Source organism: Sphaeramia orbicularis, chromosome 15, assembly GCF_902148855.1.
Source record: "Sphaeramia orbicularis chromosome 15, fSphaOr1.1, whole genome shotgun sequence".
Classification (NCBI taxonomy): domain Eukaryota; kingdom Metazoa; phylum Chordata; class Actinopteri; order Kurtiformes; family Apogonidae; genus Sphaeramia; species Sphaeramia orbicularis.
Window position 1 is genome coordinate 17,414,422 of NC_043971.1, and position 27,331 is coordinate 17,441,752.

At 36.5% G+C, this 27,331-nt stretch overlaps 1 protein-coding gene and 2 non-coding genes across 7 annotated transcripts in view; 2 read left to right on the forward strand and 1 right to left on the reverse strand.

Moving 5' to 3' along the window:
• Positions 1-27,331, reverse strand: part of LOC115434057 (stromal membrane-associated protein 1-like) — a 255,969-nt gene that overhangs the window by 181,288 nt on the left and 47,350 nt on the right. For all 5 annotated transcript variants that reach the window (XM_030155725.1, XM_030155722.1, XM_030155724.1 and 2 more), the window contains exons 3-4: positions 23,308-23,393; positions 14,432-14,507 (exon numbers count right to left, since the gene is read on the reverse strand). In XM_030155725.1, the coding sequence (XP_030011585.1) occupies positions 14,432-14,507; positions 23,308-23,393 (162 nt within the window). The remainder of the gene's footprint in view (positions 1-14,431; positions 14,508-23,307; positions 23,394-27,331) is intronic.
• On the forward strand, positions 16,721-16,793 carry trnak-uuu (transfer RNA lysine (anticodon UUU)). Its single transcript has one exon. It is a non-coding gene; the product is annotated as a tRNA-Lys (tRNA).
• trnae-uuc (transfer RNA glutamic acid (anticodon UUC)) lies at positions 17,281-17,352 on the forward strand. Its single transcript has one exon. It is a non-coding gene; the product is annotated as a tRNA-Glu (tRNA).

Sequence of the window (27,331 nt, forward strand, 5' to 3'; positions counted from 1 at the left end):
TAAACTACCTCAGGGTGGAAACTAACACCGACTGTGCCTCTTTGAGGGCAGAACAGAAGAATATTTTCTCCGTTTTTCATCTTTCTTCATTTCCATCCTTCGCCCTCCCTCCTCAACTGTTAAGGCATCAAACGGCTGCTTGTTCTTGTTGCCTGTGGTGGTGAAAAGAACGCAGCTGAGATGTGAATTCAGAGCATTTTCAATCCCCTACTTATTCTGTTGATGTCTTTTGTTTTTTTTTTTTTTTCCCTTCTCTCCTCTCTCAAAACTTCCTCCTCTTCCGACTTTGATGTTGCCAGAGATGTCGACACAGCACTAAACAGACGCAGATGGGCTGATGAAGAAGATAAAGAAAAATGAGGCTGGAGGGTAAGAGGGAGGAGTGAAAGGAATACAGCACAGGGGGGTAGATGATAAAGAGAAGGCAGATAATAAGAGGAGTAGTGTGAGCTGGGTGAAAGAGGATGAACACAGAGGTTGAATAGATATTAGGACTTGGAGATAGAAGCGTCTGGCTTTTCACTGCGACTTCGACTGATAGTAAATAAAAGAGATGGTTAACATCTTAACTGAAACTTGTCCGCTGGGTAGACCTTTAAAAGCCTCATTTCTAATCTTGCAAAGGACACATGCTAGAGCACAGTGGGGTAGTTGTACACCAGAACTGAAGAGGCAGAGACAGAGAACTAAATGAACACAGAGAAGACATACACCTGAGTATTTTACAACACACACCAGTGGGTCGTATTGCATTAACGTCAACACTTAACAGTCTGATACGATGCTTTAGTAGTCTGTGGATGTTCTGGTATGGTATCTGACTCACAGGAATGGGAATTAAAACAGAAAAAACAGGCTTTTTACTGTTTCTTTGAAAACCTCTGTGAATTCTTTTTATTTTTTAAATGTGCTTGTTGTGTTAACCCACAGGTGTCAAACATGTGGCCCAGGGGCCAAATCTGGCCCGCCAAAGGTTCCATTCTGGCCCACAGGATGAAAGTGCAAACATGAACCTGAACAGTCCAGGCTGTCCAAATCCTTTTGGTTCTGGTTCCACATACAGACCAATGTGATCTACAGTAAAAATAACAACACAATAAGCCCATAAATAATGATGACCACAAATTTTCTTTGTGAAAAATTATGTGGAAAAAATTGAAGTGAAAAAAATAAGAAAATATTTACATTTACAAAACTATTCTTTCACAATAAAATGCAAATAAATACATAAATTAAAACAAAAATGAACGACCCAAAACGTGCAATTTGAACAAAATTCTGCCTGTTACTAAATGTTTTGTGCATTTATGGATCCACTGTGATCTGGAGTTGTGTTAATAATAAGAGATGGAATATTGTAGAAATTGTTCAAATTTTAGTTCCAAACTCCAAACTTTTAACAATATTCTGCCTGTTACCAAATGTTTATGTAACATTGTGTGTAATGTACATGTATAAATAATAAGTCCAGGCATAATATTGTTAAAATTACACTAATTTTTCAAATGAAATTTCTGCTTTTTCAGGTTATTCACATCTTTTTCTGTAAAATGTAAATATTTTCATAATTTAATTGGGTTGTTTTTGTATACTCAGTGCCAATGAAAACGCAACACTTGAATGTGTTTTATTGTTCCTGAGCTGCATCAATATGTTTAAGTTTCACCTGTAGAAGATAATCCCAGACAATTTCTTAACAACCTGAGACGGGTTGAGCTATTTTCACACTTGAATGAACTTGTCTGCATTCATAAGACTTGTTTTTCTCATTGCTCAGCAATGAACTGCTCAACTTAAGGAACTGTGGTCAGTTAAGGAGTGGTCATGTTCTGTATATGAAGGCAAGCTGAAAAGCACCAAAATCATTTGCAATAACTCAGCAATGCCTAGACTGACACGTGACCAAAGATGCCATGCTATGGGGCTCCTGGAAGCCGGAATCTCTGCTCGGCAGGTGGTGCGCCGTTTTGGATGCAATGTGTCCACCATAGTCAGGATGCAACAGAGGCATGAAGAAACTGGCTCAACTGCAGACAGACCTCGCCCTGGACAAGCATGCGTGACCACGCCACAGCAGGATCGCTACATTGAGCTGCAGCACCTCCGGGACCGCTTTGTGACTTTTGGTTTTGGGGGTCCTTGAGTTTCTTTCTTTATCTTTATTTTTTGTCAACAAATTTGGATGTGATTTTTTATTTTTACTGTACAGAAATGGCCTATGATTAATTCCAAAGAGCTTATGGAATAAAAATCCTCATCAATTTAAAAAAATATAAGAATCTTCAAGTGTTGCGTTTTCATTGGCACTGAGTATACTAAAACAAAAAGAAAAACTTGGATTTGTCATTATTTATAGGTTATTAAGTCATTATTTTACTGGTCTGGCCCGCTTGAGATCAAATTGGGCTAAATATGGCCCCTGAACCAAAATGAGTTTGACACCCCTGTGTTAACCCTTTATCAGGCAAGTGACTATTTTTGGTAATTTCTGCACACATTACACGACAGTTACAGCACCAGTTACAAAGGATGTCCCAATCCGATCTACATTTTTCAGAAGATCGGATCAGATTTAGTCACGAGATAAACACACGTCCTGCTCCCTCAAATTAAAGTTTCCGAAGGTAGGGAAAAGGAAAATTAGCTGCACAACAGTGGGAGGCTTAGAGGAATTAGTAAAACGTTTATAGGTTTCACTTTCACTTTAAGACCCGATAGTGATGTGCGAGTCGGGTTTTTTTCAACCCGCGGGACTTTTGTGGAATTATTTGACCAGACCAAACCCGCCCTGCACATAAACTGCAAACCCGCCCTGCACATAAACTGACATTCTTCAAAATTCCAAATTGTGTTGTAAAAAGTCGGTAACGGATCGGTATCAGATCAGTATCAGCAAAATTAGTCCTAAAAAAATTGGATCGGATTGGAAGCAAAAAAATCCAGATCGGGACATCACTACCAGTTACAGTGAGGTGAGTGAGGCAACAATCTCAGTTCAAATGTGGTCTACAGGGGATGCAAGGTCCACCTCCACATGAACGATGAACACAACTGCTTTGTTAGGTACCATGAAGTAATGGTACTGATGTAAGTAATGATGTTCAAAGTGATGTGTATGTTGACAGGTGTCTGGATCAGCACTTATTTGTAATGTTCTAAAAGTGATGTTCTAATGTTCTAAAATACAATTCCTTTTATAGCCGTAGCCTAGAGGGCTGGAGAGTCGGCTAAAGAGTTGAGACCGAAGGGTTGTCAGTTTGATTCCATAGACTGGCAGAAAAAGTTGTTGGCTGATGTGCCCTTGAGCGAGGCACTTAACCCCCCATTTGCTCCCTCGGGTGCCCACCATGGCACGCCCGCTGCTCCTAGTAAGCAGTGTGTGATGTGCTCCTGCATGTTCTAGAGATGGGTTAAAAGCAGAGGTTGAATTTCAGTGTGTGGTAAATTGTACTGTATACTGACAATAAAGGATCTTAATCTTAAAATTACATGCATTTTTCTTGTATTATTTCTTTTTTTACATACTTCTTGGATTTTTTTGCCACTTAAGGGCAAGGAATCAAACATGGTAACTTCATTGACCTTGATTTTCTATGACAGTAAAAAATGGCGAAAATTTTCACAAAAGGTTTAAAGTCTTGTTATGTCCTCTAATAACACACTAAGGTTGAAATTTTGAATTTCAGAGTATTTCTATGAGTGTCTTGTCCTATAAAGGGTTAATGCTGAGAAGAAAATCCACAAGAAACATGCCTGTGATTCCTGTTAACTTCAGTGCAGGCCTGTTTCCAGGTAAGTCTGGTCCTTCTTCATTTTCTTGTAACTCAGGTGCTCATTTTGCATGATATGTGTGAGTGTGTGAAAGGGCAAAACAGTGAACCATGAGAATCCACTGTTCTGTGCAGCCGCTCTGATCCACCGAATAACACTAAAATACTATGACTCAGTGACAGAGGCGGTATGAACTGGACCTTGTGACGCTTTATTCTATTGCCTCTACAATCCAAGCATGAACAACTGATGACGGTAACCATAAAGGGTGACGGCTATGTTTCTAAAATAGCACGTCCAGCACCATAACACTACATTTCAAGCCAATTAGAAGTTATTCCAATGTGATGTAGGACTATTTCTGTCACATAGTGAACGGGATAACAACAAGAGCCTATAAAATATACTAAACAACAAAGGTGTTTTAATATTACTATAAAAAAATAATTATTCTGTAGGCATTTGAGTTGGAAGGCTTCAAGAAAATCATTACACATATGGTACAGGTATTTGTCTACTGATTAGTACTAGTTTATGTGAACACATGTCAAGAATAACAAAGCTCTGGGAGTAACCTGGAATAAATAATTACAAGTAGCACTTCTGTATTAGAAAGGAAATCAAATGTTGACATGACACAAAGGCACTATCATGAATCGACTATTAGCAGTTTGAGAAGATTCTATAAGGAAGTTTAATTCTTATCATAAATCTTTCTTTTTGTTTCTTTTGTTGTATGGGATATACATAACAGAAATACATATTAAATACTAAAGGGTCAAAACACGTTATTCAAAATCTCTTACGGGACATTTTAGAAACAATTTGACAGATTAGTGTTGCTAAATGACTCACATTTTTACTTTTAAATTCATTTTTGCTTTAGTTGGACCATAAGGGATTATCCAAAACAAGGAGCTACTTTATATTGAAATAAATGTTGGAATGGCTATCAATTAAAGTTCGCTCTCTGACGGGACATTACTGTGTTTTGCCCCTAAAGCATAACTATAAAATGGTTAATATAAACTTTTTCTCGACAGAATATTTTGAAGTCAATTTCAACGACTTTTTGCCAGACTTGTTAGCATCTCAGTGGCTAGCTAGCAAGTTTAGCTTGCGATATTGTCTATATAGGAAAATTCAGTCTCTGCATTATACCTGTCCTAATGTACACACAGTGCCTAGCATTAGCATTAGCAATTAGCATTAGCACACAGTACGCATTAGGAGCTGTGAGCTGCTATTGAAGACACTCAAGGACCAACTCGGTGGGGGAAATAAAAGAACCAGAGAACAGGTAAACTCAACAGAACCTTCTTGGTGTGATGTGTAAGTGCTAACCGCTACACCCACATAACTTGGCAAAGGATTTCATTATGGAAAATATATTTCACCGACAGACATTTTTGTGACTTGTTACCAACACTGTGAGAAATTCATAATAAATTAATTCAAATTAATTAAATCCTGACCAGTGTGTTGTTAAAAAAAAGTCTCCTTACGGGAAACAGAAGTTCTTTTGCTTCAAGGACTGCATTTAATTTCTAAACCCATCAGTACCATTATAATGGACAAAGAAATCTGCATTTTCTATTTCAACAACTGAACAAATGTGAACCCTGTGGCTCTTTGTGACATGTCAGTGGATGGCATATGTTAGGCTGCCACAGCTGACTGCAGGAACACAAAGAACATTAGCAAATACCACGGACACTGCAGACAGGACACTCCTATGACTAACACAGACAAATAAGGTTGGGAATCAGTAAAGTCTTCCTCTAGGGCAACTGTATGGCTCTTTTGTGACATTTTGAGGCCAATAACTGGGATCATCACTGAGGGTTTTCAAGATACACTCTGATGTCCAGTTGATTCTGGTAACGGTGAAGTAATGTGTGGTCCATACACATATACAGTACACATATACAGCTAATTCACTCATCACAGAACAATGAGCTCATGCTGCTCAGACGATGGAAATGCAGTGGATGCAGTCATGTACTCCAAGCTGTCCTTTACTCTGTGTCTTTTCTTCCCACTTATATACAAATGAAAATAGGTGCTTCTATGAAACTGGGTTCATTTTGGTATCTGGCACTTGGCCTGCTTTTTAGATCCAATAATAAAAGACAAATTTAGACATATTTCCCCCCAGGATGTACCTGATGATGACCTCAGGTAAATAAAAAAAAAAAATTATACTCATGCTCTGAGCCATCCCAAAATTAATGAATTTCTAATAAAATATTGGGGCCAAAAATAGGACCAAAATTGGGACATGAAAAGCTACCTCGGTTGATCTTGAAAACATGGCTTGAAATGGTCTTATATACCGCTATAAATAAAGACATTGTGTTAAATTTGACGATCCTAGTGGTTTTTCGAATCCAGACATGCAGGTTTTTCATGAATCTCAGTCTCATTCCAAGTTTCGTGTGTAACCCATCGTGTCCACTCACGTTATATGTGGAACCTGTCCATTTAAACACACAAATCGCGAGTGATTTTGCAACAGCGGTCATTTTTGTGAAACATTCTGCCTTGCATAATTAGTTTGATTCCCAACCCTTGATACCTGTGAGAGAATAAAAAGATATTTGAAAAAATAGTAGCACATGATTTTCGTGTCTTTTTTACTATGTTACATGCAGATTTTTGTATAAAAATATGAAAATGTGTTTTATCTGAAAAATAGTATCTCTTTTATCTCAGTAAATATTTATTTTTAAAATAGACCCAAAGTGCTTCCAAACTTGCTTCATAACATTAGTCTACATCTAGTTTGAATTTTTAGCCCCTCTGTCCTGTTTTTAAGGACCAGTTTCATAGAAGCACTCAAAATACATCAAACTCAAATGCTCAAGGAATTAAAAAATAGCTCATATTTGGAAACAATCTACCAAACAAAGGGTTTTATTTGTGCCAGATGGCTCTGTTTTTTTGTGCATTCTGTGTGTTTGTCCCTTCTACTGTGCACTCTGACCAGACTATCTCCATTTAAATGAATAATATGAACACTATTACAATAAATTTTAATAAATTCATCTGGTGGGAGTTATTTTCCGTTGATCTTCAAAACACCAAAACAGTATCAGCAAATGACTATCATTTTAAAGCTGAACAGGCTGACACCACATTTTCAAGAACCACACTATGATAAGAATAAATAAATACAGGATATTATATTATGAATCACTCCACAACAGAGCTGGGAAGTACTTTTTTTTTTTTTTCTCGAGGTAGGTAGATGAAAGTAATTGTAGGGCCACAGAGTAGACAATTAAATTAAATTATTAAGCACTGAATTATCAGTTATGTTACATTAGGCAAGTACTTGTTTCCAAAAACAAAAAATTTCTGGATAGTACACATTAAAGCTCTGCAATAATGTGGTAGCAGTGGGGTAAAGTCCAACATTTTCATTTTCATTTCATTTTATTTATTCATTCCAATTTAAATGATTGGAAAGGAGCAGGATGAAGAAAACTTATAATACCTGCCCCTTTCCAGAAACATCTGCTTACATTAGATATGTTGCCATTACAGCTATTACAGTAAACAGTTTATATAATAGTCAGTGCAAATTAAAAAAAACAAAAAACAAAATCCATAAGTAAAATTATTTCATTACATGCTTTTATAAAGCTTCTCTATTCTCTCCTTATACAACCTCTTAAACTGAAAAATATTTGTACAACTCTTCTCTTCCATTGCCAAATAATTCCACATTCTGACACCCACAACAGAAATACACATTTGCTTTACATTAGTCCAAACCCTTTGCTGTTTAAAATTAAACCTCCTTCTATGTTTTTCATCCTGTGATACTAAAACAAATAATCTCTGCAAATTTGGGAATCTATGGGAATTGACCTGCTTTTCTGGTATCAAGAGGCCATTCAAAAAACTACCTTTGTCGCTGTGGTTTCACTTTTCAGTCTTGGTTTTTGCTGCTTCATTTTAGTCGAGTGGTTGGTTAGTGCAGTACAAACTCATTGTCTTTCAACTCAAGATTCAGTAACACAATGCTCTCCTTTAGGGATGTTATTGGCCTTATTATTCACATCTGTAGTATGAGAACACGATTTGACATTGAAAAATTCCACTTATGTTCACACTATAAGCCCCGACTTTGTATTTACTAAAATGCTTTAATTCCAATGTACTTAAATGATTTAAGTTTTATTACATTACTATAAAATGTTAAGTATATTCTACTAATTTGCAGACATAGTCGATAGTACAAAAAAGTTTACGTTGAATGGATTTAAATCACTAAGTTTTAGTCATGATCACACCTTTTTTATCTGTGCATTGTATTGTGGGTGTTGGGCATGTTGTTGAAAATGTGTTATTTTTCTGTGCAGGGGTTCAGCGGGGTTGTGGCGTTAGTGTTAATTTGACTTAATGTGTGTATGGCAATGTTTATTGGCCTTTTTGTGTTTGTTTTTGTATTTTTGTAGAGCTGCACCATGAGTGAGAGCCATAGGACCAACAATGGCTTTAATGTTCATCTATATTTGTTCTTAAATAATATAAATCTTTATGCCTTGTCAAATTAAAAGCACTTCCTGTGCTGGCAAATTGCATTGCGCTAACTTCCTACCTAACGTCCATCCACGCTACAATATATTAAGTTGAATAATTATTAGTGATGGGACTTTTGGCTCTTTGAAGGGGGCCGTTCAATCAGGAGCCGTTCACTGAACAGAGCCGTTCAAAAGACTGGCTCTTTTATGTTTTTTGCATTATTTCGAAGCACCCATGTTTTAATGACTAAATAGGCTACATGTAATGATTGATATTACATTTTAAAGGTGTTTAATTGGCGTGGCAGTAAATATTATCTTACCGTAAAAAAGAATAGTTAGTTAAAATGTGTGGGCTAAATACATGACATGAGAGGGGACATTAGGCAAATGATGGAATTGGACAAAAAACATCACGGTACATTATGTGGACTAGTCTGTAGCCTAAAAATGAAGAAGAAAATAAAACATTTTCTTATGAAATAACATTTTTCTTTGGCTCATTACTCACAGGTGGTCACTCACTGACTCTCAAACTTTTCTCCGGTTTCAACCAGTCTTCCAGCCCCGCCTCCTCGAGTATGCTCACCTCACGCTTCAAACTGTTGTTTTTTTTCTAACTTCTTGCCATGAGACATGCACAGTGTGCAAGAACTCTTTTTTTTCTGCTCGAACATTCTCCTCCTGCCCAATGCCTCCCCAGTGACACTAAATTGACAGGCAATTGGACACTCCCTCCTTAAAAAAAAAAAAAAAAAAAATGAACAGCTCTTTACAAAGACTCGGTTCCCATCGTTCATTTCAAAGAGCCGTTCAAAAGATTTTATTCGTTCGTGAACGTCACATCACTAATAATTATACAAAACCATTTATATTGCAAAAGATTTTAATTTAAATCAACTTGGAATTGAGTCCAATGAACTGATGATATTAAGTTAATGATTATACAAAACAATTGACATTGCAACTAATTTTAAGCTAAATTAATTTGGCATTTAGTGGGTTTTACTTAAAATAGCAATTCCATTCAAATCAAGCATTTAATTTTAATACACTCAAGTTTTTATTAATCACTTAAATTTTTTAAGGCAACGGGTTACCTCAGATTTTTTTAAGTAAACTCAACTTATCCGGTCTTACAGTGCATCCATTCCTTACTTTTGTTTTGTGTATTACACTGAATTAAAGAGGAGGCAGAATCAGTTGTTCATATCAACGCTCTTGGATCTTGAAGGTTCATGTAAGAGCATGAGGGGAAATATACATTTATGACTAGTTTTGCCTCTTGTTTTGAACATGTTTTCATGTTTTGAGCTAAGTTTATCATCACCACCACAATCATAGTGTTATAATTTCATGCAGATAAGAAACAGTTATCGATCAAAATACAGACTAATACAGACCTTTGTGGTAAACAATGCAATGAAGGTGCCACCACAGAGAAGAGCCATGCTGAGACACAAACTGTTATTTTTTCTATAGGCGCTCGACAAACACACAGCAATGAATTCATCTCACACATACACACGCTTACATAATCCATAGCTAAGGGTTATTGTAGCCACCCTCTCCTCCTTTCTCCATCTGTATGAAACTGCTTAAAGTGATAATGAGTTGTTTTTAATAATTAATTTGCATATAAAAGCTGAACCGTCTGTGTGGGTGGCACAAACAGATCCTAGATCACAGTCTGGCTGCTGGCAATGCTTCAGAGAAAGATGGAGAAAACAGAGCGGCTGAGAGAGAAAAGAAAAGGACAAAGTGAGGAACGGTGAGGTGTCAAAAGAGAAACAAAAAGTGACAAGAAAAGGAAGAGACAGACACAGAAGAAAGATGAAGCAGGAACAAAACAGTGAGGAAAGAGCTGATGCTTTAATGTAAGGAAATCGGTGCAGGTGTTTTAATAGGTTCTATGTAATATTGATATTCCAACCTCTCAACAGCAGCGGGCGTCACATACTAGAACACACTTAGGATTGACAAAACCACAAAAATTTTAAAACACTTTAAAAAAAATAAAAATAAACAAGTGGTGCCAGGCACAACAAACCCCACCCCCCCACACACATATTATAGCTTATTTTGACATCGATCCAGCTGATGTCATCATGTATATGTGTGTGGTGATGTCAGCATATCAACTGCCTCTACATATGTGGCAAGTTTGAAGTAAATTGAAACAAAATTGACGTTTTTATAGATATGTGAAATTTTGCCCATTATGAGTAAATGGGAGAAGAAAAAAGATGTAAAAAAATTCATAAAAAATTGAAACTTTGACCTATTTTTCCCAAAATTTAACTGCATCTATTCTGGGTCACTGGTAATCTATAAACCAAATTTGGTATGAATTCAAGGTATAGTTTTGCTGCTACAGACATGTGAAATTTTGTCCATTATAGGTAAATGGAAAAAAAAAATTAAAAACTCATAAAAAATTCTAACTTTGACATACTTTTCCCAAAATGTATTAGATCTATTCTAGGTCACTGGCAATCTATAAACCAAATTTGGTATGAATTCAACAAATAGTTTTGCTGCTAAAGACATTTGAAATTTCGCCCATTATAAGAAAATGGGGAAAAAATATTTTAAAAATTGATACATTTTTTTTTACTTTGACCTACTGTTCCCAAAATGTAATTAGGTCTATTCTGGGTAACTGGCAATCTGTAAACTAAATTTGGTATGAATTCAACCAATAGTTTTGCTGCTAGAGTGTTAACAAATAAACAAATAAACAAACAAACCCAACCAAATACAATACCCCTTGCCTCCCCTTCTGGGGCCGGGGTAAAAATCCGACTTTGTCACTCACTGAACAAAGTATAAGTCTCACTGTGTACACATCTGTATCATAGTATCATCAATTTTCTTTTTCCTTTGACTAAAATTCATCACTGGGTATTTTGACAGTCAGTCTTATAACCATCATGTGCTGCATCAGCTGATAGTTTACATTACAGCTCTGTTAGCTTAGCTCTGTTTTTACACAGAAAACAACTGCTGAGAAAAAAACTTAGACTTCCTTCACTTGTAAAATTATTGCCTGTTGTTCAAGTCTCAAGGTTCAAGGTTCACTTATTGTCATTCATTCAATGTAGCACATGCAGAACGAAATGTGTATTCAGGTCCCAGTAATAAGATAAGAAAAGGACTAAAAAAAATTTGGAAAAATATCTGAAAAACAGACACATAAAAACACATACATAAGTTTTAAAATACATTCCCTAGCAACCGAGCAGAATAAAGTGCATAATCAAGTGCATATGCATGTGTGACACGGTTGCTGTAATTCCTTGACTCTTACTTTTGACTGCAATATAATATTTCTCTGAAATTAAGTTCTATAGGGTACAACCAGAAAGGGCAGGACTTGTATTCCGAAACAATGTAGAGCTGAAGAAGGAGTATAGTTGTGCTGACAAATTCACATAAATCCTCTATTAATAAATGAATGTACAGGCTGTTTTTTAAAGATATACACTTATGAGACAGTCAGGAAACCTCACTTTGATGGTATGTTAAGATCTGTTCTCCTACTGGAATTAAATAAGCAACTAATAGATGAAAATGTTTTTGTATATTGCACCTTTAATGTTGCTGAATTGTGCAGTGTCCTTGCAGTGTTCAACCTCAGCAGCATGAGTTTAGGGCTTAAGGAAGAAATTGTCTGTCACTCAGCAGGGCTTAGGCACAGCAATAGCCATTTTACTCTTACAGTGTTTGTTATCCACAAGGCTTTGTATGTACTCTTACATTCTATTCACACATTTGGATCAAGAAAGTATTTTGTTGAAAGAGACGCCCCTTTTTGTATCACTATTTCATGCTCAAAAAGACCAAAAGAGCACCGAGTCATCGTCTACACAGTCATTGTTCGTAGCTGCTGGCGTGATGACTAAAAACATTCCGTATTTTTTTAAACTAGACAGAACTGTTGTACATGTCTGCGGGTTTTCACTGCACTCGTGATGTTTGTTATGAAAAAACAAAAAAAATGTTTTAGATTTTCTCAGCAGTACCAAACAGCAGGAACCACTTTGTCACAATCAAATTGCTGGGTAGCATAAAGGTTCATAGTTTTGTTGTTGGTGGTGGTGTTTTTTTCTGAAGACCACAGGTTGCACAGTTACCAGATTGTTTATCACGCATTTTAGTGAGCATTTAGACCTGTAAGACTCACACTATAAAAGCAACCCACTCACTCAAAACACACACCTCACACAGATATTCCTGCAAGAAAGAAGACAAGGAGATTACACCCTCCTCCCCCCACACACACCCCTACACAATCATGTCTTTTCTTGCCTTCATCCTCACAAAAGAAGGTTCAGACTTAACTCTGGCACAGATATATAGACACATCTCCACTGCTGAAAGACCTGTATCAGAAGATAACAGTATTTCAGAAAGGTTATTCTCTGAATGTGTGCATCAAATCCAATTTAACTGCGGCTTTGGGACAGAAATGAGAGTCTAGCCACACAATTAAGCTTATGAAAAACTAAAATGATGATAATAATGATTTAATAGATGGAAGGGTCAGAGAATGTTAAAGTACAAACTTTACTGGCTTGATGAGTGAAAGACAAGGATGGTGAAAGTCACCCATGAGTCTCTGGCACAGAAAAGTCAGCACTGGAACGCATTCAGATGTTGTGTCTTAGGAGAAGATGCCAAATATGATAAGTAGCACATTTAAAGTTACAGCCCAACAGGGGCCAAAATACTTTAGCATTCATCACCAAAAGGCAAGTGTAGGAAATGATTTACTTCTGGAGGCTGGGAATATGTTGAGATGAGTTTCATGCACAGAACATTGTTTTTACATGTAGGTTTTGCTCAGATTTTCAATGAGTACATGAAGATATTTTGCACTGAAGTGAAGTTAAGATTCATCAAGAGAAGGTAAGATTCATTAAGGTGAGATCAGATGAGAATAAGATGAACTTGAGTAATCCCACAAGAAAATCTTATCATATTCAAAGCAATTAGTTATAATGAACGACAAACGACAAGTATGAACATACATCATCATCATACATCTACAGATACATTCATTTTTAATTTCTAAGACATTACTACTTATATGGCTGCTTAATTAATTTTTTTTTTTTAAGGCTGTCAAAATTAACACATTAACATGGATTAATCCATCATCATGATTAATCTGATTAAAAATTTTAATGCAATTAATCCATCTGCAGCACAGAATGACTCTGAACATCTCTGCTAATGCATTTCGGGCAGTTTGTCCAAGTAGAGTTACTGTCACACAAATGGGCAGTAGATCGGATAGTGACAGGCAGCAGAACCAACCCATAAAGATGGAAGACACTAAACAGCACATTGGCCCTCTGGACGGGAAATATGAGTAAAAAAAAACAAAAAAAAGATGGAACAGTCGACCGACATAAAGTATTATACACACTCTGAAGGAGGGAGTTTTCTTTTCACTGAAGCACTTCCATCTTCAAATATCACATTAACACGAAGCATACATTAGTCGGGGATTCTGCTAGCACTTTGGCTAACGCGTTGCCCAGCTTGCGACAAACACGTTAAGTGCATATATATATATTCCCTTGTTTCTTGAGTCGGTTTGCTCATGCAAAATGAAACGCGATGAATATAAATTGAAAATTAATGATATTTAATCATGATTAATCAAAATTAAGCCACAGCAACCCTGTAATTAATCTGATTAAAAATGTTATTTTTTTATAAGTATATTCCAATAAGTACCTACAATAAATAAAATAAGATTAATAGTTATCAAAACATTAACTATAAATGATGTAAGCCAAGCCATATATATTTAAGAACAAACAGATGGTATCATTAACCAACTGGACTCTGGAATGCACCAAAGCTGTGCAATAAAATTAAAAATACTGAATTTGAATATTGTTTCTGTCTTTAGCAGATAGTACCATTAAACAGTCAACAAGCAGTCACTCATATACTATGGTTCTGTACACAGAAATGACCAAAACAAACGTTCCATTAAAGAAAACCATAATGGATTCTACATTTCATTCACTTTTTACCTTGACTCTGCACAATGACAATAAAGGTGAATATAATTTAATATCAAAACTGAGAAATTTAAAGTTAGTACTCACAGCAGTCGCAGCAAAGGCCTCCTTGTCAAAGTACTTTTTTCTCTCGTACTTGTCCCGGATGAACACTTCCACTGCTCTGGGGGTCAGTGTTAAGGAGAATAGAAAGACACAAACAAAGTGATGTACTGTGTATCATCATGCGCATGTTGTGGAAAACTGCCTGTACAAGTTGCCTGTAGTTAAAGCAGAATATTTGCAACTACACTGGTAAAACCAATCTATTTCACATTTTGGTGATGGCACAATCATTTGAGCATCTAAAAGTCAGATTAAAAGAACAGTTTTAAAAGTAAAATACAGAAAAACAAATAATTTCCCTTGTGGAGCTCAGTGGTATATTTACATGACATCCCATCATTAACCTAAACATGGTTTCCACACCATTATAAAAAACTACTCATAGATCTTGGTGCAAACAGCTGATCCTTATTTAAACCAAAATAGGTGGTCTCGGTTCAGTTCATGTACATTGTAAAAATACTTTATAAATAGCTTGCATTTTCAGACCAATTACAGATGGTCCCCCCCCCCACAAAATATAGAGGAAACAAATGGAGGAGGAAATGATGTGCCAACATCAGACACACTATAAAGAAAGATATGGCACATGTGAAAGATGACAGCAGGATGTACTAGTACACTACAATCTGCTCCCAAAAAGCAAAATGAACACTACCAAATGTGTAAAATGGATCAAAAACCTAAACCTTGGATCTGACCTTGGTTCATAAATGTGTTTCTTGTGGTGTTCTGTGATTGGACATAAATAAAGACAGACACTACACAGACATTTCAGCCACAGACAACAAGAAGAATATACTTCAGCTGCATTTCTTCAAAAGCTTACCTTACAGCAGTGCAACAGTATTTGTGTTTTTGAGCGCAACCACTGAGACGCAATCAGAAAAAAGCTGTTATTTCTTCTTTCTATAGCTGTCTATACTCATTCACTTTTTGTTCCTCAACCACCATTATCTCACTTGTTCACTGAGCAAAGAGGAAGGATGAAGTCTGAACAGCTGTATACAGACAGCAACAGGGAAGCATTTTATTCTAAGTGTTTTGAACAAAGAAGTTTTCACAATGATGAAGATTAACTAAGTGACCTATCACCTCTTGGTCAAGACATTATTTACCATAAAGGTATTGATCATTGTGATGGTTTCAGGATGAATGCATTGGCCTCTGGGTCACTGCATCCCTGATGTAACCCTGTGACCTTTCTGTGTTTCCTTCCTACTCTTTGACGACAGGTTATTTAATTCCACTCCTATCATTTTGTGATGCTGCGTTGACACTGTGGTGTCCCCCCACCTATCCATTATAACCTTGTATCTCTTTCTCATCTCCTTCTCCATCCTATTGGTCACCTGTATAACTATTTCTATTGAATGAACACCAACCATCCACAGCAAAGTTGTGAACCCTTACTGACAGTATTTTTCTTCACAAATCTAAAATGCCTTGTATGACTCCAGTGAAGTGTTTACAATTCTGCCTTTTCTTGCAGACAGTTTTTACATGATCATTGCCATGATCACTTTTTAGAGCTGGAACTCATTTATTTGGACAAAATGGGTCAAAGAGATCTCATTAAAACACTTCTGACTTGGTATATTTAGATACAAATTCAGTGGAAGTCATTGGGCACCAGTACCCACTGGTGGTCAGTGTTAGTACACTTTAACACTCCCATATGGTCTAGCGGTGAGGATTCCTGGTTTTCACCCAGACGGCCCGGATTCAACTCTCAGTATGGGAACAGTGTCTGGGGATGAGTATGGAAGGTTGAAGAAGTGGCTTGCGAACACTTCAACCTGATGTGTCTGTGATCAAGGCACTTAAGCCAATTCAGTCTTCGGGCAGCTAACACAGCAACCCACCGCTTCTAGTCTGCAATCTGTGTTGGGTTTGTGCATGATCAGCTAGTGATGGGATAAAAAATATATGATTAATTTCAGTGAGCATTGCATGTACAATATAAACTGAAATATTTATCTTTAGGTACTTCTATATTGGCTTCATTTTTGCACCAAAGTCCTTGCTCCTGACCATCAAACTCCAGTGAAGTGTTTATAATTCTGCCTTTACTTGCAGACAGTTTTTACATGACCATTGCCATGTTCGCTTTTGGAGCTGGAACTAATTTATGTTGACTTATATTTGGACAAAATAGGTCAAAGACATGTCATTAAAAACGCTTTTGACATGGTATATTTAGATAGAAATTCAATGCAAGTCAATGGGCGCCACTACCCACTAGTGGTCAGTGATAGTACACTTTAACACTCCCATATGGTCTAGTGGTTAGGATTCTTGGTTTTTCACCCAGGCGGCCCGGGTTCAACTCCCGGTATGAGAACAGTGTCTGGGGATGGCTATGGAAGGATGGAGAAGCGGCTTGTGAACACTTCAACTTGATGTGTCTGTGATCGATGCACTAAACCCACTTTTGTCCCATGGCAGCCCACCGCTTCTAGTCTGCAGTCTGTGTTGGGTTCATGCAGCTATTAATGGGATGAAAAATATAGGATCAATTTCAGTGAGTGTTGCATGCATAATATAAATTGGAAATATTTAAGTTTAGATACTTCTATATTTGCACCAAAGTCCTTGCTCCTGACCATCAAACTCCAGTGAAGTGTTTACAATTCTGCCTTTACTTACAGACAATTTTTACATGACCATTGCCATGTTCGCTTTTGGAGCTGGAACTAATTTATTTGGACAAAATGGGTCAAATACATGTCATTAAAAACCCTTTTGACATGGTATATCTAAATAGAAATTCAATGGAAGTCAATGGGCGCCACTACCCACTAGTGGTCAGTGATAGTACACTTTAACACTCCCATATAGTCTAGCGGTTAGGATTCCTGGTTTTCACCCAGGTGGCCCGGGTTCGACTCCCGGTATGGGAACAGTGTCTGGGGATGACTATGGAAAGTTAAAGAAGTGGCTTGTGAACACTTCAAGCTGGTGTGTCTGTAATCAGTGCACTCAACCCCCTCTCACCCTATTTTCTCCCTGACATGGCAGCCCATTACTTCTAGTGTACAGTGTGAATTAGGTTCCTGCATGATCAGCTAGTGATGGGATAAAAAATATAGGATCAATTTCAGTGTGTGTTGCATGTAAAATATATACTGACAAAAAAATAATTATCTTTAGATAATTATATATTGGATTAATTTTTGCACCAAAGTCTTTGCCCCTTAGGACAAATGTAAGTTTCCAGAGACCCTGACCTCTGCCACCAGAATCTAATCAGTTTATCCCTAAGTGTAACCCTTACTAAGCCCTTATCCAGGATTGTGTTCCTGATAATTGCAGATAACTTAAAACATAATGCATCTTTCCCCGCTTATTGAAGTCACACAGGAATATTGAGCCATCATGGTGCTTAAGCTCTCCAAAAACCTAGAGAAAGCCCAAAATCGTATACATCACTGTGTAAATTATTATGCTAATTTGCTGTGCAATTCTTGTCTTTGTCAACAAATCCTAACAAAGATGCAACTGTCTACACACGCAACTCCACCACCCGTGCCCCCATCACACCCAGGCACTACATCAGCACTAATCCAGACTCCCTTATCTCCCCATTTCAGCAGCGATGCCTCTTTCGGGATCGAGTAATAGACTTCAAAAGAATGAAAATTGATGACCACCCGCACAAGTCAGGCTTGGAAATAGAGGCAGAGTGCCGGAGCTGCATCTCAAACACACTGCGTTTTTATTAGTGTTGACTAGAAACGTAACAGATAGGAAGGAACACGGCGACCCTCACTCAGGCAAGGAGTGTAGTAGATAAATGTGAACCAAATGAAATGGTGGTTATGCACACATGACCGCAACGGAGTGTTGGATGAAGATGAATTCTACAGCAAAGACAGGCTTACACAGCACATCAGGGATCAGATGATGACTATTGATTATAAATCCCCTCTGGTCCACTTAGTACTATCCAACAATCTACAGTTTGATTATTTATTTACTACTCTATAAAATCGCACTGGTTATACAAAATGTGGGAAGGTAGAAAGACGCAGTGTGAAAAACAAAGGCACTGAAGTTGACGTCACAGCATCTTTCAACATTTTACTCAGACATTAGTGTGTAAAGTACATTTGTAAGTAGTCAGTGGAAATGGCCACTGTGATAATAGTGCTAAATGTGAATAAAATTACACTGAAATAGACTGTTTTTTCTTGTATTTTTTTAAGTGACAGCCTGGAATCAGTACAAGAAGCACACACATCACTGCACTTCGGCGAAAAAACAATAAACTCATATGATATTAGTATCTGTTAAGAATATTATTAATGGCATGAAAACTAGATTAAAAAAGAAGAAGTCTGTAGATGAATGGAATCATGTGGTATAACAACTATGTAGTGGAAAGAACTGTTAACAGAAATTTTTATTTTTTGGAAAATGGTGCAAAATTGATTATATTTTGTTTCTATTTTTTTTCTATAAACACCAAAAATAAGGGTCAGGATCCAACATAGTTCACAGAGTTCTTTTAATTGGGTCACTAACTGTCAGAATAAGAATAACATGAAGTGTGAATTAATTCTTCTCATCCATCTGAACACTGGACTACCAAAACCACCAACAAATCAACACTCAGACATTATCACTCACTGAATAAAGTTTAAAACTCATTGTTTAATGCTACACACATCTGTACTATGGTATAATCAAGCTTTCGCCCCCAAAACAAAAAAAAAATGGATGGCTAGTTGTTTTGACACTGCTTTAAATCTCCACGTGCTGGATAAACTCACGTTAGCTTAGTTCTGTTTTTAGACAGAAAACAGCCACAGTAAATCCACAAATCACCTCTATTTTCTGTTCAGTTTGTGTCATCTATAACTGCCCTAAATATATGTTTGGAATTGTCCAAACAAGGTCAGAACTGACACAGTTTAGTCTGAACCTTGGATCAATAAGCAGCAACTTAGTAAAGATAATAACACTGCATAACTTAGAGAGGAAGTGCTACATTTTCAGCATCAAATTTAATTCTTTTGATTTAGAGCTGTGTCCTGTGGTGAAAACGACAACAGTGCTTCTATTTTACCACGTTTTCACTTTCTCTGACTCTGAAAGTTGTTTCTTATTGGTTCTCATTCCATCTCATCACTTTCGAGCACTTTGGTAAAAGGCCCAGTGGTGTCAGTTTTCCTCACGATTTAGTATTTTAAATTAGAATTACCACATATAGGCCTTTTAAAGCAAAGAATGATATTATAAGATTAAAGATAAATCAGCTCATCTCTTGTCTGTCAATAACTGAAAACAGAAATCACAGACAGATGCACTAGAAGCACAGCAACAAATCCGAAGAGGTACTTTTCCATTTGCATACATAACTATAATTAAGTAGCAGGAACATAATGATGTCTGATATAAACACAGAAGTACAGATAGAAACCGCTCACACACACACACACACACACACTCGGGCGGTAGCGCTACTAATCCTGGGTCTGTTATCTGCTGTTTTCAGCCAGCGGCGCTGCTGTCAGAACGACTAATGGACTTCAAAAGAGTGAAGAATGATGACCACCCGCACAAATGGGCCTGCCAGATACAAGATAGGGTATTAGAGCAGCATTTCAAACAGGGAGATTATTTATTTCAGTCTAGTGGTGGAAATATGAACATATGCTGCCGAGTTAACCACACAGCTGTCTTGTCGTGTATCGTGGAAAAGGGCAAGCTGGGAACCGTTGTTAAACTGGTGTATATAGAGACAGCTGAAGATGCCGTGGCTAAGTGAGTAAAATTATCCCAACATTGACATCATCTGTGAATAAGAACTGCCGGTATAATTAGTCTATAGTGGTGCTCAAGTTAAAGTTGTGTCATAGGGAAAGTTTAAGTTAAGCTATTGTTGTAGCAAACAGTTACATTGCTGTCTGCCTTTTGTACTTATATAAAAGTTGTATAAAAGTGGCAATAAAAGGTCTGGATAGAAAAGTAGATAAATACCTTTTGAATATATTATTCACCGCTGCCTTACAGTCCATAACCATCAGTTGCATGAAAACAAAACCTCCCTCATATAACACATGGATTCAAAAAGTTTGGGATATTTACCAGATGGAGTAGATCACATACTTGCTCAGGCTTCAGAAAACCATATTTACTAAAAGATGGGAACCTATGTTACCTTTGTTGCTGCAATAATATTTATTGGTGATGCAACACTCCATGTTGTTTATCAAGGTGTTGTCATTCTGCCTCTGACGAAGATTTATATCTACAGCTTTTTTTTTTTTTTTTGTGAACATTGTTTGTTTGCTATAATTGTTATTGTTTTCTCTAATTTTCATCCTGTGTTGCTTGTGGAGGTTTGTGAGAATACAATTGCAGCTGTGTAGGGGAAAAAGAAACTAATTTAACTGTACTTGAATGTATACATTGTATTGCACTAAAAAAAGAGAAAATCTAATAAAAACTAAGTTTAAAAAAAAAAAAAAAAGTGGCAATAAAATTCCAATCATTCCTGCACACATTGATGCATTCACAGCAGTGGTGGATGCAGACAAATGGAAGGGGGGGGCGGGAGAATGGGTCCAGGGTTGAAGTCCAGGCCTAGGGTGGGGGTTCAAGGGGGTGAAGTGAAGCAAAATTAATATTATAAATACTTAAAATCACATAAAACTGTATTTTTTTCATAATCACACACTAATAACATGAATACGATTTAACCTCACTAATGTGGCAACTTTGGAACCAAAACAAAGAGTTCACTTTAATAAGTTTAGACTACGCTATGGCATTGAATTTCATTGCATTTCAAATAATTTAAAATTAGAATCAACTGTTATAGAGAAGAGGTATAGGCCTATGTTTCACAACTTTGTGTGATTCACTCAATCATTGGCTATGTTCTGTGGTATTCCATAGATATTTAATATTCAGTCCATGCAGTTCCATAGTTCCATGTGTATAAAAATACATTACACACCTTCTGTGACTGTCTGTTTGTTTTTCATGCAGACCCAAATGCTGCTTGAATAGACAGTTGTCTCTTTATGATTAGATTTTAGTCTAGTTTAGATTTAACTCCCTTTGCCATATAGACTCTCGTCATAAATGGCACATGCACAGTAGACCCCCCTCCCCCAATTCAAGAGATAGGAGAGGCTTGGGGCGCATAAATTTACACATAGGAGTACATGTGGATGGGTAGCTCAGTAAGTAAGGCAACGGTCTACGATGTGGGAGACCAGGGTTGACAGAAACTAAAGATTTTACTTTTATTTGAATAAATTTACAAAAACACAATTGAGGTTTGAATTAAATTTCCCCTCAGCAACTTACTTATGTATATTTAATTGAATTTTTACTCTAAATTTGGTACTCTTGGCACCTTTGCTGGTGGAATGTCTTGGACACAGTGTTCTCTAACCAACATCAACTTAAGGAATGCGAGAGAACCAACCACCATACATCAGTCTGAAGTTATTTGTCACTTATTTTATATGTGTGTAACACAAGCATGGTGATGTAAGTCACTTTTATGCTAATGTACGATGACTTAGGAAGTTCATCCCAAATGTGCTGACACAGATCCTTCAGAGATGCATGTAAATATATGATGACATGTTTATGGTGGTGTAGGTAGTTTGTATGCAAATACATAGTGACATGTGTAGGGTTGCAACAAATGCATGATGGCAGACTGTTTGGCAATAGGTTTTTATATGACACAGAGCTTTTATATATCATAAGGAAAGAAGTCGCTTTTCCATTGACCCTCAAATGAGCAAATATAACTTATAACTAAAAATATAAATACAGCTAAAAATTTACCTAATGGAAAAATCAAAACAATTCTGCCAAAACTCTTGTTTTTTGATTAAAAGTTATTGCGCTGTCAAGAGATGATTTTTCAGGTGTAGCACAATTGGTATGTCATGCAAAACTGCAATGGAAAAACCTTTTTCTGCAACTAGAGTCACGTGGATAAAAAAAAATTGATGTTGACGGACGTTACAACAAGCGAAGAAGAAGAGTTTTAAAAAAAAAAAACATGGCACAGTATATGTGGACACACCAGGAAACCAAATCATTTTTTAATTTAGTACGGCAGTGTTTTTCAACCTTGGGGTCGTGACCCTACTTGGGGTCCCCTGGAATTCAAATGGGGTCGCCTGAAATTTCTAGTAATTGATAAAAACAAAAAATAAATTACTAATAAAAATATTTTTTAATGATTCAATATATATTTCATTATAATTAAAACATCACACACTTTTCCAATTAAAAATCAAGTTCAAATAAAATGCAGGATATAATATCTGAGAGGGCAGATCTTTATTGGCCCCATCATGTAACCTTGTGGGTTACTACACTTCAACCTAACACACCGGACACGGTCGCAGTCAGAAAACCAGACTGAACATAGAATGGAAAGGTTAGTTCGCCCCCCTGGCCCTGCTAAGACATCTCCAAGAGGAAAATGTCTCCGTTTTGAATGTCTGGGGTCACCAGAAATTTGTAAAGTTAAAATGGGGTCACAAGTCAAAAAAGGCTGGGAACAACTGTAGTACGGGATAGAGGGGTAATATATAATAATAATAATGAATATATCTGTAAATCAACACCATATTTACGTTTGTCACCATTTTTATGGAATGACTTCTTGTGTCATCTCACGATAATAAATAAACAAATCATCGCATCTCTGATTTAATGGAAAAACCGATAAACAACACTTCTGTTTTTTCGACATTTAGTAAATATCACTAAAGTTTTGCACATATGTCCAATGGAAAAGCGACTAGCGATGGGTTTTTTCTTTATAAATGAATGTCAGTTATGGACCAACAGACATCCAGGCAGCAGAAGGATACTGGTCAGTCTGAGGCCGTCTGAAGCTCTCTGGTAGGTGGGCTTCGTAGATGTGTCTGGCCCTGGTGTTACCCATGTCTACCATACTCTGCAAAGAGAGAGAGAGAGGGAAGGAAAAAAAGTGGAAAAAGTGTAATTAATACAAGGGAGGTGATTGGTAAAAAGCCTTTAAGAAGATGTCAAACACACACAGCAGCTTCTTTCACGTAACGCATTTGCATTCGACTCCATCCCCGCGCACTCTCGGACACACAAACACACCGAATGAAAGACACACTAGTCGTATGTGTCTCGGTTAAATTAAGAGGAGGGTGATAAATGGGATGATGGCGGGAGAAGTAGAGGAGACGGAGTCAGAATAATCAGCCATCCAGAATTAATTAGTCATTGAAAACAGTGATTAACATTCAGAGAGAGACCCTTTCCACTCGCACTCAACTGATGGATAGGCACTACTTGAAAAAACACACACATCTTCCTTTATTGCACACATATAGAGAAAACAACTGGATATATTAACAAATGGATGATTAAATTAATTGCTGCTATGCCTAGGTGAGTTTCACAGACCCTCGCTGTTTCAGCTGGTGTATGGTTTGTAACTTAATCAATGAGACATGCTAGTGATCCACAAAACACACCTATGCACTGATTAATTACAGCATTCATTTACCTAAGCATGTGTGTTCGTGCATGTGCTGTTGAGCATGTAGAAGGCACATTGGGAATCATAATATTTAAAAAAACATTGTATTATTCTGAAGCTGAGTGTCTAAACAGAACTTAATTAACTAGTGGTGTAATATTGATGACTGTTGACACATTTTCATTTTCTCTCGTTCTCATTTAATTTTGATATATATGAATTTTCAGTCATTTTCACCACTAATGCAACAGTTAGAAGATATTGTACTTTTTTTTTTAAATCTCTGACTAGCATCTTATATATTGAAGGTTCAATTTATTTAAAGCCAAAGTGTGTAACATTTTCCTTAAAAAAAAAAAACACGACAGCGACTCTTGTAGTAATAATCCATCTTATCTCTTACCATCTGTCAGTGCACGGTAGTGTATGTCTGCAGAGATCCCACCTTATGCCTGTATTTACTATTTTCTTCTTGTTTTGCTGTGTTCAAGACGTCCAAGGGTATGGAGATTTGGAATTTGTTTATACCACCAGCTGATAATATCAATGGCTTTATATCGCATCTAGAACAGTTTTGTGAAGGTATACAGGGTGGGGAAGCAAAATTTACAATATTTTGAGACAGGGATTGAAAGACAGTGTATGACCAATTAGTTTATTGAAAGTCATGACTATTTGCCACAAGAAAATTGACATAATAGAAAATGTTTTTATTCTATGTGTCCTCCTTCTTTCTCAATAACTGCCTTCACACGCTTCCTGAAACTTGCGCAAGTGTTCCTCAAATATTCGGGTGACGACTTCTCCCATTCTTCTTTAATAGTATCTTCCAGACTTTCTCGTAATAGTTTTGCTCATAGTCATTCTCTTCTTTCCATTATAAACAGTCTTTATGGACACTCCAACTATTTTTGAAATCTCCTTTGGTGTGACGAGTGCATTCAGCAAATCACACACTCTTTGACGTTTGCTTTCCTGATTACTCATATGGGCAAAAGTTTCTGAAAAGGTATGGATAATAGTGTTAGGTATGATTATGACATCAATATATGTTTGGTTTCAAAACAATTGACGTAGTGCCTGCTGAGAAAAAACAACTAAATGTTCATTGTAAATTTTGCTTCCCCACCCTGTAGGTGCTTATTTGTATTTTTGCAAGATTACCTTTGTGACAGATGCAGAAAATAATATTTAGTTTTCTATTTCATAGCATTTTTTGTCTTGGTATTGGCATTCACACTCTTAAACCATAAAGACCCAAACATCCACCATTGAACAAAATTGTCTGCTGATGTATACTATTTAATACCAGTTGATCCACTAATCCTATCAGTCCATGTAAATAATTGGTGTAATATGCAGTTTGTCGTCTTTTCATGGTCATCAGATATGACCCATTTGGATGTTCAGAGGCTTCGTAGTGAACGTGGAAATACCGTCATCTTCTACAACATTGATTCACCAGTAAAACCCATGGAGTTGGATCAATGACAGTGGTTGGAAACACTTGCTTTATGTTCAGTTAATGATAGATTTTGTTGAAAACGGCACATTTTTCTTCAGTTTCCTCTATTTCTGATAATAATCACCCTCAATTTTAATCTGAGTTTTAATGAATATTTACATGATCAGTGAATTAAAAATAGTGATATACCTGATTTCCACCGGAAAAACACAAAATAAGGTGGATAATATTGCAATAAATGGTGACAAATCACATAAGATGGGTTAAATATAGAGAAAAATACATTTGGCAATTGCCACAAAAGTAGCGCTGGGTCTTTATGGGTTAATGCAGGCTCATATTTGAAAACAGCTCTCTTCATTGGACAAGTCATAAATGTTATACACTTTGCTTTTAAGACCATTATGTATGCAATATATGACTTATTTCATGTCCAAAGTGGCAAAATAGTACCAAGAAAACTGGATTGTGGCTTTAGTCATATTCCAGAAGTGAATACAGAACAATATTGAGTAAAAGCATGCGGTTTTCATACCCAAAGTTCATAATTTGAGTATTTTCTTGCATGAAATGGACTGTGAAGTGTTGTCAAATCTTTCAAGACAAATCAGGACAATGAAAACCAGCCTAAAATATAAGATTTGAGTCTCAAAAGTAAACCCAAAACACAGAAAATAAGATCTAATCTAATCTAATCTAATCCAAATATAATTCCAAAAATATTGTTTATATGTTGTGTTTATAACCCAAAAGTAGGTAAAATGACCAAGCTGAGGAATTTGATTTCATTATCATAAGTAGATTCAGTAAATTCCCCAAGATGCTCAATACAGCGAACTGATATTCGAGAGGTTAAGTAGTTCTTCCTTGGTTATCGGTGCTGACATGTTAAAACAGAGGTGCATGGACATAATGAGAATAGAATTGTGGTGTGCAAATATTTATCTGCACACTGAATCATCCAAGACTTCAGATAAAATCCTGTCTTTTAATCCTGGTCTTCTAAAGTAAAGTTGTTTCTGTAGAAATATAATAAATACTTCAAACACTGAATGTTCTGTTCATATTGATGTTGTTTAGCTTGCGCTTAGACATAACAAATGAGAGTGAAATTATTTAGCTACTTGACTACATCCTGACATTGATTCCATATAATAACACTAGACTTTTCCATACCCTAAAATTCAGATTATTGAATTTTAGACTTTTTTTTTTTTTTTTTTTTTTTACACAATATAGTCTGTATTTCTCCACATTTTGGCAACTGTGAATCATGAAAAGTTGAGCTGACTGAGAATAACCGGTTTTATCGATCCTACACCCAGGGAGTTCAAAGACTTTTAGTGGAAGACTCCAACATAATACATTGAAAGGTTCATTTTTTACATCAAACAAGATAAAAAACACATATTTTTGCAGTTTGCAGGCTGTTCTTTTCTTCTTCTTCTTCTTCTTCTTCTTTTTGTCAGTGTTTTTCTGTGCTGAACTATAACATGGACTGATGAGAATGGTAGATACAAATCTCAGATTTAATCACAGAAAAGTTATTTTACGCCTGTGTTCTTTACATGTAGAAACAGGAAAAATATAAAGAGGAAGTAGGGCATTAAAAAGTCAAATAATTAATGACTTTTTCTTATATTGATGCTTTTACTTCACTATTATTTTCACTCTGGTTTGTTTTGTTCGTGGGTGTCAAACACGCGGCCCAGGGGCCAAATGCAGCCCGCCAAAGGGTCCAATCTGGCCCGCGGGATGAATCTGCAAAAATTACACTTAAGATATTAACAATCAAGGATGTCGTAGTCATTTTTGTTCAGGTTCCACATACAGACCAATGTGATCTCAATTAAAATAATAGCATAATAACCTATAAATCATGACTCCAAATTTTCTTAGCTTAATGTGAAAAACA